General features: G+C 40.7%; 1 protein-coding gene across 2 annotated transcripts in view; it reads right to left on the bottom strand.

Moving 5' to 3' along the window:
- Positions 1–11,179, bottom strand: part of LOC112399574 (interferon-induced protein with tetratricopeptide repeats 5) — a 38,113-nt gene extending 26,934 nt beyond the window's left edge. For both annotated transcript variants that reach the window (XM_024744809.1, XM_024744810.1), the window contains exon 1: positions 11,001–11,179. In XM_024744809.1, coding sequence (XP_024600577.1) covers positions 11,001–11,005 — 5 coding nt within the window. In that variant the 5' untranslated portion in view covers positions 11,006–11,179. The remainder of the gene's footprint in view (positions 1–11,000) is intronic.

An 11,179-nucleotide genomic window follows, 5' to 3' on the forward strand; every position in this document is an offset into this window, starting at 1 on the left:
TTGAGGATGTGGAGAAATTAGAACCCTTGTGCACTTCTAGTGAGAATGTCAAATAGGGAAGCTGCTGAGGAAAATGGTGGTGATTCCTCAAAAAATTAAACATAGAATTACCATATTATCCAGCAATTCCACTTTTGGGTATATACCTAAAATAAATGAAAGCAGAGACTTGAGTAGATATTCGTAGCATTATCCACAATAGTCAAAAGGTGGAAGCAACCCAAGTGTCCATCAGTGGAAGAATGGATAAACAAAATGTGATCTATACATACAATGATACATTATTCAGCCTTAAAATGGAAGGACATTCTGACACATGCTTCAAAATGGATGAACCTCGAAGACATTATGAAAAGTGAAATAAGCCAGTCACAAAAGGCCATGTGTTGTGTGCTTCCGTTTATATGAAATATCAATGATAGGCAAATCCATAGAGACAAAAAGCAGATTAATGGTTGCCAGGCCTAGGGTGAAGGATGAGTGGGGAATAGCTGCTCAGAGTGACAAAAATGTTCTTGAAGTAGATAGTGGTGATGGTTGCACAACACTGTGGTTGTATTATATACCACAAAATTGTATGCTTAAAAATAGCTAAAATGGTAAATTTTGTCTTACGTGTATTTTATCACACAAAAAATCATATTACTAACTTGAATAGAAATTCTACAAATTATATATGTGTGTGTGTGTGTGTATATATATATATATATATATATATATATATATATATAATTTCTAGTACATGTTGAAATAAACACAAAAGCATTAAAACATAAAATCTAATTACCATGCCATCTGAAATGAGCTCATGAACCTCCACTGGTACCCTTTAAGAAACATTTGTTTAAAGGTTAAATAAGGTATCATTGAATAGAGACTCCGGTTCATGTCTCAGCTCTATCACTTATTATCTGTGTAGCCTCAACATTTCTTAATTTAAAATTCGTATTGCAAAATAAGTATAATAGGAGTACCTGCCTCATAGGTTTCTTTTGTAAATGTAATAATTTATGTAATACTTTGGAAGCCAGGTTGACCCTTGATAAGCATTCAGGAAGTGATATCTACTTTATCATTATTATCACTATTTTCTTAATTATCCGTGATAGTCCACTCTTATCTGTCTGTGGACCAAAGGAGGCGAGAAGGGTTGATAATAGGCCCATAATTATATGCATTTTCTGAAGCTGTTGCCCCTTCAAAATTTTGCCCACTGGAGCACTGAGGGGGAATTTGCAGGTTGATACAAATTAATGTTTTTTTGATCTGCTGATATCAAGAGTTATTTGAATGAAGATTCAGTTTGGGTAATATAGAAATGTTCACATTAGGCCCTTTACTTAAGGAAGATGAGGGAGTTCCCAAGCACAGAACTCTAGCCAAGCCAGGAGGCTGTCAAACATCTGCAGACCACATGGCTTCCCCAGAGGACACGTAATCTGCTAATCTTAAATCCAGTCAGGTTGAGAAGGCCCAACATAGGAACCCGGCAGTGCAGATAGTGAGACCAGAAGCCAACAGAGAAAGGTCTTATTCTCTAAGCAGTGAGTTTCTCCTACTCTTCCCCCACAATATTTCCCTCAAGACATCTGAGAGACCCCATGACTATGGCTCACACAGCTGTGTGGGTCCTACTTTTTCCTCCTGTTGTGGAGCCAGAGAGCAATATCTCTATCCAGACAAACTGTCCATTCCCTCCCTAGTCAGACAGAAGAGATTGGGATCATTTTCTCCTTTCCTCCCTTCCCATCTCTCTCCCCTTCTTTGGGTTTTAACGTCTTCCTCAGGGAGTTGCTAAGAAAAATAAAGATGTCTGAACTAATAAAGCAGTTTTTGGTGTGTGTATGAATGTGCCTGTGTGTGAGCACACACGTGTGCGTGCACACACACACACATTCAGTCCAAAGCAGATGATCAGATAGAAGAATAAGGGAATGTCATCACTGAAACTAAGTTTGTTGACATAGTATGATTAACATTTTTTCCAGAAACTTTACACAGAAAGTAGAAAGTGAAATTAAAGTAGGCAGAGTCGTAGAAAACGAAACTTAAACAGTTATTGCTTCCTTTGTTCTGTATTGAAAACGGATTGAGAAAAGGCTTGTGGAAAGCAGTTTTATTGATGTGCTAATTCCTCTCTCAGACTCCATAAGGCCTTATAGAAACCCAGGAACCAAGAGATGCCAGTAATGTAGAGTCCACTGAACCTACAGCCAGGGAGACCTGTAAAAATTGGCTCTGTGGACTTGCCAAGGTCATGCCCCCAATCTGTGCCTTTGTTTGCTCATTTGGAAACAGAAATTGTTTTTTTTATGGTATAAAATTCTGCAAGTCACTAACTAGAGCCTTAACTCAAATTTGTTCCTATTCTCTGAGAGGTTGTATCTTACTAATTATTTTGTGCCTTTGCATACCCTTCTTTCTGGAGAATGGACAATGGTAAAAAGAGTTCTATAACTTCTTCTTTATTCACAGGAACGAAGAAAGTGTTAAGTGCTAGCATCTTGAGACATCAAACAAAACATGTTGGGCCTTAATGAAAACATTTCCTTATTCTTAATGCTCTCTCTTGTAGTCATCTAAAGTGTTCTCATTCACCAGACATGATTACCATACCTGTGCAAGAGAGTGTCCTCTTGGTGCCCGTGGCATCCAGGCTACCCCATCCTGACCCATACAGTCTTCTGTAGTCGTGGTGCTTGTGTTAAGAGGTTGGGAGGAATAAGTGCTGAGACTATGGTCCTGGGTACAGATTACGCTCCTATTACGGTGTCCGCTGAGCTCTTGTTTTCCCTACTTTGTATTAGAAATTGCCCTACTCTCCTGATACGTGTAGTAAAGTGGTGATTCCAGCAGATTTTGCAAAGCAAATTTCTCCCCAGTCACAGTTAATTTAATCACTGGAAGGCCCCTTATTGAGAGGAGACAATTAGACTTGCTTCCCTGAGAAGCTGAATCTGTTGAGCTTGACATATATACATTTGGCTACCATTGTTAGCTATGTTTTTCCATGGCACCTGACAATAATAAAAACAGAGGAAGCTTATTCACAGAGAAGAATATCAAGTGGTTGAGAGGTGTGAAACAGAATTTGAGATAAGCGATGGAAGGTTTTGATGGTGCCTTCTGTCCATAGCTTCACCGTGAAGAGTCAAGGGGCAAGGAGTATCTTATGGGATTTCAGGGTGTGTACCGAGTTGTATGAACCCAGATTACCAATGACTGTGGACCTGGGACCATATTGAGGGTTGTTCCTAGTGCTGCAAAAACCCAGGGACTGGCAAGGGTTTGGAACCAGATCTGCCTCCTACCCTAAAGGAGAGCGTCAGCCCATTGTCACCTATCATGAAGGTTGGTGGCTGGGTTCTCGGTGACCGCGTAGAAAAGGGAAAGTTGAGGGAGGTAGCCTCATTTTTAGTTACTCTCCTGTATATAGAAGGCTATGAAATATAAAAACCTACTCCTAATGAAGTGGCCAGGATTCTGGTCATTACTTTTGGTTTCAGATTGACAGAAATAAACAATCCACCTAGTTCAGAAATGAAGGAAATATGCCAAATACCAAGAAAGCCTCCTAATCTCTGATCACTCGAGCAGAAGGTAAAAGTAAGATGCTCTGGAATAGAGAGCTCTCTGATGCTGCAGAATGACACCTCAGTCAAATTCCAACTCAACTGTAGTTCATGGAGCTTGAATTTAAATACTTAGCAACTACCTGGCACATAGAAGCATGCAAATAAAAGGTGACTATTGGGAGATTGGGATTGACATATATATACTAATATGTATAAAATGGATAACTAATAAGAACCTTCTGTATAAAAGATAAAAAATAAAATTCAAAAATTAAAAAAAAAAGGTGACTGTTGGTGGCAGCAGTAGTAGCAGCAGCAGCTGCAGTATTTTTCAGTCATCAAGTTTAAACAGTGCTTTCTTTAAAAAAAAAAAAGCTTCCTATACGTTTTCTTTTAAAATAAGAAACAGAAAAGGAGAAGCTGCAAGAATGTTTTCCTCTTAGAAACACTTCATCAAACACCCTGTCAGATCCAAAAAGTTTCTGCTCAGCCCCTCCTGCCCAGCTCATCTCCCATGCCAGCCCTCACCAAGGCCATAAGCTTCCACTGAGACATCCTGAACTGGTTAGAAAGTTCTACACAAATAAAAATTTCTGAATAAATAATACAGGTTTATCCGTGTATTCTGATAAATGTTCAGGCTATAAGCAAACGCTGAAATAAATGAATTAGAAAAGCTCTCTTTTTGGAGAGCAAGGTGTCTTTGGAATCCTTGTGGAGAAAAGTAGTTGGGTTTGTAATTTTCCAATGTACTAGATAGAATGTAGAGAAGCAGACGAAGTGTTTATCTTGTCATTGCTGTGAACTTGCCAGCAGTTCTGGTTCTATGGGGCTCTGGCTTGGGCTGATTAGGTATTCAGAATCTTGCCTACTGTCTCTGTGGAATAAACAGAGCTATGAGCAATACAAGACAGAGCAGTAGAGAGGAAACAGCCAAAAAAGTGTGTGTGTGTGTGTGTGTGTGTGTGTGTCCGAACGTGTGCTTACAGTTAGGAAAACAAAACAAGAACTGGAGAAAATGACGCTTACAGAAAATGAAATTTCAGCACTATGCTGTAAGTCCTTCCCCAGGAGTCTAGGACCAGCTAGCTCCCTGAGTGATTGACCAACTATGATAAGCTACTTCACCTCTATGAGCCTCAATTTCCTCAACTGATACATAAGTGATTTGGAATAGATTATCAAATCTCTACCCTCACTGCACACTAGAATCATCTAGGGAGGCTCCAAGAATAATGCCAATCAGGCCCTGCCCCAGACCAATTGCATACACCCCTGGGAATGGGCCCCCCGTCTCAGTATTAAAACGGAATGCTCAGGTGATTTTGATGTGCACCTGGGCTAGAACCAGGACCTTGATGACCCCTGGTGTCTATTGTTTGACAGAAATTCTCTGACTGAGTGATTTGGGACTCAGTCCCTGGACCTACTTCCCTTTCTGTGAGTCCCGGGTTCAGTCTCTTCATTACTCTGCGCCTTGTTTCCCCACCTGCAAGGTGGGCAATGAGCTCCTCAGTCTCTTCCTGATCCACAGGATGGATGGAAAAAGAATGGGATTCTGAGTGCTTTGGCCACTACCAGAGGGGAAGGGGGATGGGGGGAGGGCAAAATGGGTAAGGGGGGAACTCTGTGGTGACAGATGGAAACTAAACATTTGGTGGTGAGTACGCTGTAGTATGTACAGAAGTTGAAATATAATATTGTACATATAAAACTTATATAATGTTATAAACCACCAACAAAAAGATGTGTGTTCCTTTTGAGATTATTTCTAAATACTTCTGATCACATCCATGGAGAAGAACTCAGAGACACCAGAAGTCCTATGTAGTGAATGGTCTGATGATTTTCACATTTTGTCATGGGTTTTCAAGGGTCCACTCAGCCCACCTTAACCCACAGTTTGGCTTATTGCAACACAGTCAAGTACTCATTTTTTATCATTTCCTCCTTTACATTTCAGGCTTATTTTGAAATAATTACAGACTCACAGGAAGTTGCAGAAAGAGTCTTGTGCAACCAACCCCTGACCCCCCAATAGCAACATCTTGTGTAACTGTAGTACAATATCAAAACCAGGAAAATGACATTGGTACTGTGTGTATATTTTAAAGATAAAATATATTATGATTTCATCTTACAAATTCAAATCTACAGGATTTTTACTTAATCTAATTGATCCTACATCTGTGTATTTTTTCCTCCCAAATTGAATATCTCTTTTCTATGTGATACCAGCGTACATACGATCTATTCCACAATACACTGACAACAGTCTCAGAATAACAAAATCAGAACACCTTCAAAATGATTGCTGAGTAGAGCTTAGGGTTTTGTTTTGTTTTGTTTTTTGCTGTTCTTTCATCATAAGATATAACCTTCTAAAGATGTAGAGTCGAATTACAATGTATTTAAAAAATCACTTGGAATACTTCTCTGTGCGGTTTTATCCTTTATCTCACATATATTTTGGTTCATTTGCCTCATTTTGATTTACCTTTAGAATACTTCTTTTTTTTATCCTAACATTTTTATTATGAACATTGTTAAACATAGAGTTCAGAGAATTTTCCAACAAACACTAATATACTCACCACCTAGATTCTACAGTTAACATTTTACTATATTTGCTTTATTACGTATCTATTCAGCCATCAATTTCTCTATCCACCCATGAATTTATCTTATTTTTTTGTTGTGTAAGAAGGTAATCAGTGCAATTAATTGATAAAACATTTCAGCATGCATATTGTTGTAACTTTAGTCAGACCTTGTTTACAAGGAAAAGATGATATTCCTGCTCTAGTAGTTTTCTTCTGGTTAAATCTAATAAATCTGCTCTTAGTTTAGTATCAAAGTTGAAATGGGTGTTACTTGTGTGTTCCCCCCAGGTATCATCTGAATGACCCACTCAAAACTCCCTTACCCTCTGCCATTGGTCAATTCCAGCTCTCAGGGATCAGGTAGCATAAGTCAACCTTTTAATTCCATGGCCTGTAGAAGTAAATCCACCCCCACTCCCAATATTTAAAAATATTCTTGGTAGGGTTTATATTCCCATGGCTTCCTTGCCTCAGGTCTTCTACTGCTATGTAAGTTGCCTCTGTGTTTTTCTACTTCCACCCAAACAAAGAATATACAAAAAGCATACAATCTTTTAAAAATTTCACCAGTAAAATACATGCAGAGACTTTATTCGCTTATTGAGTTTTTAACTTAATTGAATGTTTTTGGAGAAAATATTTTAGGGAGAGAAAGGAGAAGATTATATCACATGCCACAGAGCAAACACTTAAAAGATACATTAAGGTATTTGTGTCATTTTTAGCTTGCACATCCTAAACAGGTTTTTCCCTTACTTTGCCTTTCCACAGTACATTTTAACTTTTCTTAGGTGTGAATAAATGTCCAGCCAAGTGTTTGGAGCACATAGGTCTCTCATGATTGCCAGTAGCTGGACAAATGTAAATTTTAAAGTTTGAATTTATTTTGAGGTTATAGACTTGGCTCACTAGCCAGCAAATCTGGGAACTCAATCTCATCCGAACCCTGTTTTCTAAATCAGATATTTGTGTCTTCAATTAGCAACTCCCATGTAAAGTGGCATCTCAATTGACCCAGGCTATGTTCCATGAGATTCCCATTTGATTCATCACTGTATTTGTATTTTTTTAGGAGGATTCAGTCTAATGGAAATGAAGCCAGTACTTTGAATACTCAAATATTATCCGGCCCCCGTGTCCTTGCCTTCTGTATCTGTTGCCTCCCAGGATTCTATGGTCACGTCATTAGGACAAAGAGCATGTTGGTGTAAAAACCCTGAGGAAATGCTAATTACTTCATGGGGCCAACAGGCAGGTAATATGAAGTCTAAAAGGCAGCTGGAAAGAAATTAATTCTGCTAATGTTAAAGTAGCATCACCCTCAACACTGCAAAACCCTTCTTTCCTTCTGCCCCGTCTCAGCATTGTAATACACCAGTAATGCTGTCAGAAGAAATGTGGAGAGAGGGTTCACAGAAGTGTAGATTCCTAACTCATCTTTTCCATATTCCCAACACATAAACATGTTTTGGTTTTCTCACTTCCCAGGAAGGGTTCTGAGTGAAACATGAGAGCCAAATATGCAGGGCCCAGTAATTGGCGTTCTAATAGAGCACTCAGGTCGGGTGTGGTACAGGGAATATGCCACGCAGTTTGAGAGACTCTGTGACACTTACTCCCTGCTTATAGTTCACACGGGAAGTCTAGCAGGTCGGTAAGAAGATGGTTCACGTAGACATATCCCCCAGTCCTGTCAGAGCATATTTCAAGGCAAAAACGACTTCATTATGAAGTTTCATAGTGCTGAACTAATCCTTAGTACATTTGCTGAGAAGTAAGCGTGCTTTTAAAATAACCACAGCAACCATAACAAAACACACGAAGCTCTGATTTTGTCCTTTCAAATATAAGAAACAAAAGGGGGACCAGGACCTGCAGCAACTTTCCTCCAGGCCCCAGCTCTCATTGACCAGATTTTGCCTGAAAGGATCTGAGCGTGCCCTCCTAGGCTCTCTCAACATCCCTTCCCAGCTGCCAGCTGCCAGCTCTGCTGGGAGCACATCCCTCAGCGCCTGACTCTGTAAATCAGGAAGAGCCACAGAAATAAAAGTGCATGAATTGGTAAGATAGATTAGATAGATGATTAGTGAAATGCATATTTAATCTACTAGCAAAAACTGAATCAGCATAATTCAGGAAGTTGCACTCAAGAACAAGATTTGGGAGACATTCTCAACTTCCTATCAGAGAACCAGGGGATATTTACCTCATGACGGCTGTTTCCCTGCAATTCTGAAAAGCTGGGGTTCAGGCCTATTTTATTTTCTGCTGTGGGTTGCAAGCAAATGCAGAGGAGGTTTCCACTCAGGATGCTAGCTGTTAGGTCTGTGCTTTTATAAAATAGAAAAGGAAAACAAAACTGAGGGAATGCTATCAAGATTCGTGCTGAGGAGAAACTGCAACTGAACATGAGAGCTGAGCTCAATTCTCCACTGGGAGTACCATTCTACACAAATTCTGCAACTGTGCTTGAGAGTTTGAAAGAAGGCATTGTCGATGCCATGCACATTATGGGCCCTCCTCCCAGAGATTCAGATGCAACCTAGGGGTGGCCTTGGGCTCCGGACTCTGCATTTTAACAAACACCCTGGACATTCTGTTGCAGAAGTCCCTGTATCGTGTTTTGAGAAGCATAGTCCTGGAGGTATTTTGAAAAGCAGTTTCCCATTTACTTGTGGGAGATCATGTAAGTATCAGACAGTGAGACAGACATCTAGAAGAAAGGAAAATAACCACAGAAAGCATGGACTTCGGTTTTCTCTTTGACCAGCTCTGGGGTATTTCTTGAATCACATCACAGCCTCATTTCCTCACATCTAAAATGGCCTGGAATAAATTTCCTTTTTTCTTCCATCCAAATGATAAGAAACTGTGCTGTAGGGAGATGCACTTTTACCTTCATCTCAGGTGTGGCTCTGGGCACTCTAAGGACTGATCTTCCCTCTCCAAATAGGGACCCGAGGGTCCAGACCTCCCAGTCCCTGCCCCTCCTCTCTAATGTGAGCATAATTAAAAGCATTAATGCATTTCACCCGTTTGGCCTTTGTACCCAGAAGAAGCTCAGCCCTGGAGTTTGGCACCTTAGTAATGACCCTGCTCTGACACACTTACTATATGACTTCTTGGCCAAGTAATTTGCCCTCTGAGGCCCATTTTTCTCATCTAGAAAGTGAGGCTAATAAAAAATAATAGCGTTCCCTTCCTAGGGCTACTGGGAGGATGATGATAGATAATGCGTGTAGAGCCCTGGACAGAGTGCACTTCCAACTACAAGGAAACTGTTACTGACATGATAACTGGCATATCAGTGTTATCATTTTAAGTGAATTCAGAGTGTGCAAAGGGGCCAACAGATTTCCTCAGTGGATGGGGCAGAGGAGGGCGCTCATTAGCCAGCCAGCAGGTATGAGGTGTTTCCCCAGGTGGCTTCCCCGTTTGGAAATTTTTTAGCACAGCCGAGAAGGAACAGCCTGACTTGCCCCTGTCCCTACAGCCTCTGGGAACAGGGCACCTTGATGTGGGCCTCAGTCCAGCATAGTCCAGAGAGCCTCCCTCAGAATTCCTCAGGTCCGTGGCTCTGGACACACCCAAGCAGAGATCACTGCCAAACTTCTTAGGCAGACTGGCTACCAAGGCACTGGGCAGGGCTAGGTTTTTCGGGGCAACTCATTCATGCAGACATGATTCACATCACTCATGCCTGGGAGCCCTTCACATAGGGGAAGTGACCTGAGGCATTTAGCAGTGAATTCCTCATATCCACCCCATCCCCAGACACAAGCCTGCAGAGCATTTGGGAGCCCTTGGATCGCCCTGTCCTCATTCCCTGAATGGTCACTAGGGTGCTCCCTCCCCAGCCAGTCAACCCCTCGATCCCTTCCCAGGTGTTTGATGGGAAAGTTTTCCTTTTCTCTCAGCTGTATTTTTCCTGAGGCTCTAACTGATGTTAGAACTCAAGCAGGTCTATATGAATCTTTGAAAATCAAATTTACTAAGATTATACTTTACATTCAATAAAATGAACCCATTTAAAGTGTAGTTTGATGAATTTTGACAAACGTATATACCCATGTAACCATCACCACTATCTCCCTATAGACTATTTGCATCATCCCCTGTGTACCCTCCTAGTCAAGCCCAGTCTCACCCTCCACCATCCCCAGGCAACCGTTGCTCTGCTTTCCTTCATTAGAAATTAGATCAGTATTAGGAAAGAGATTAGGTCATTATGTTTTGAAAAGAAATTATTTTCTGCTGCTCACAAGTTCTCATTACAGCAATAAAAATAAACTCAGCTTCCGGTTTGTTTCCCTATAAGAAATGGAAAAAATGTCCATCTGTAAGGATTGTTTTTTCCACTTCCCACCTTGAAGTGATCAAACTTTCAGGGCAAAATTCCCAACATGAGTTGCCTTTTTACTACCAATTTCATCTTTAATAACATCTGCTGAAAAGAAATGCTTCCTTTTAAAATGACAAGAAGAAAACCTCTTAGTTCTTTCCAAGAAAACAACAGAAAAAGCCTCAAAAGAGTATTTGCTTAGATCTGACTTTGAACCAGCAAACTTTGTACCTGATTGGATCTAACCACTCCTGCCAAGCCTCCCTCACATCCAGCTCCTGGCTCCCAGCTCCACCCATGAAGCTTAGGGAGTCGGAGTGCACACACCAGAAAAAGTCACAGAAATAAAAAGTACCCATATTGGTAAAGGCATGTTTAGTCCACAAGAAACAGGACAACTCTGGAACTTGCCTGCACCCAAGAAGCTCAGCTTACAATTAGGTTTCAAGATCAAGGGTGCTTGCAAGATATCTCACTGACCTCATGATGGTGATCTGTTCTCTGCTGTTCTGAAAAGCTGGGGTCCAAGCTGATTTGCTCTTCAGAAATCTTTCACGTCTACCTCAAGTAAATACTGAAGGAGCTATAAAAGAGGGACGTGGGGGTAGGGAGAATGCATCAGCTGATGCTTTCTCCCAATCTCTGAGTGACCGCCTTTA

Source organism: Neophocaena asiaeorientalis, unplaced genomic scaffold (assembly GCF_003031525.2).
Source record: "Neophocaena asiaeorientalis asiaeorientalis breed wild unplaced genomic scaffold, Neophocaena_asiaeorientalis_V1.1 scaffold131, whole genome shotgun sequence".
Lineage (NCBI taxonomy): Eukaryota > Metazoa > Chordata > Mammalia > Artiodactyla > Phocoenidae > Neophocaena > Neophocaena asiaeorientalis.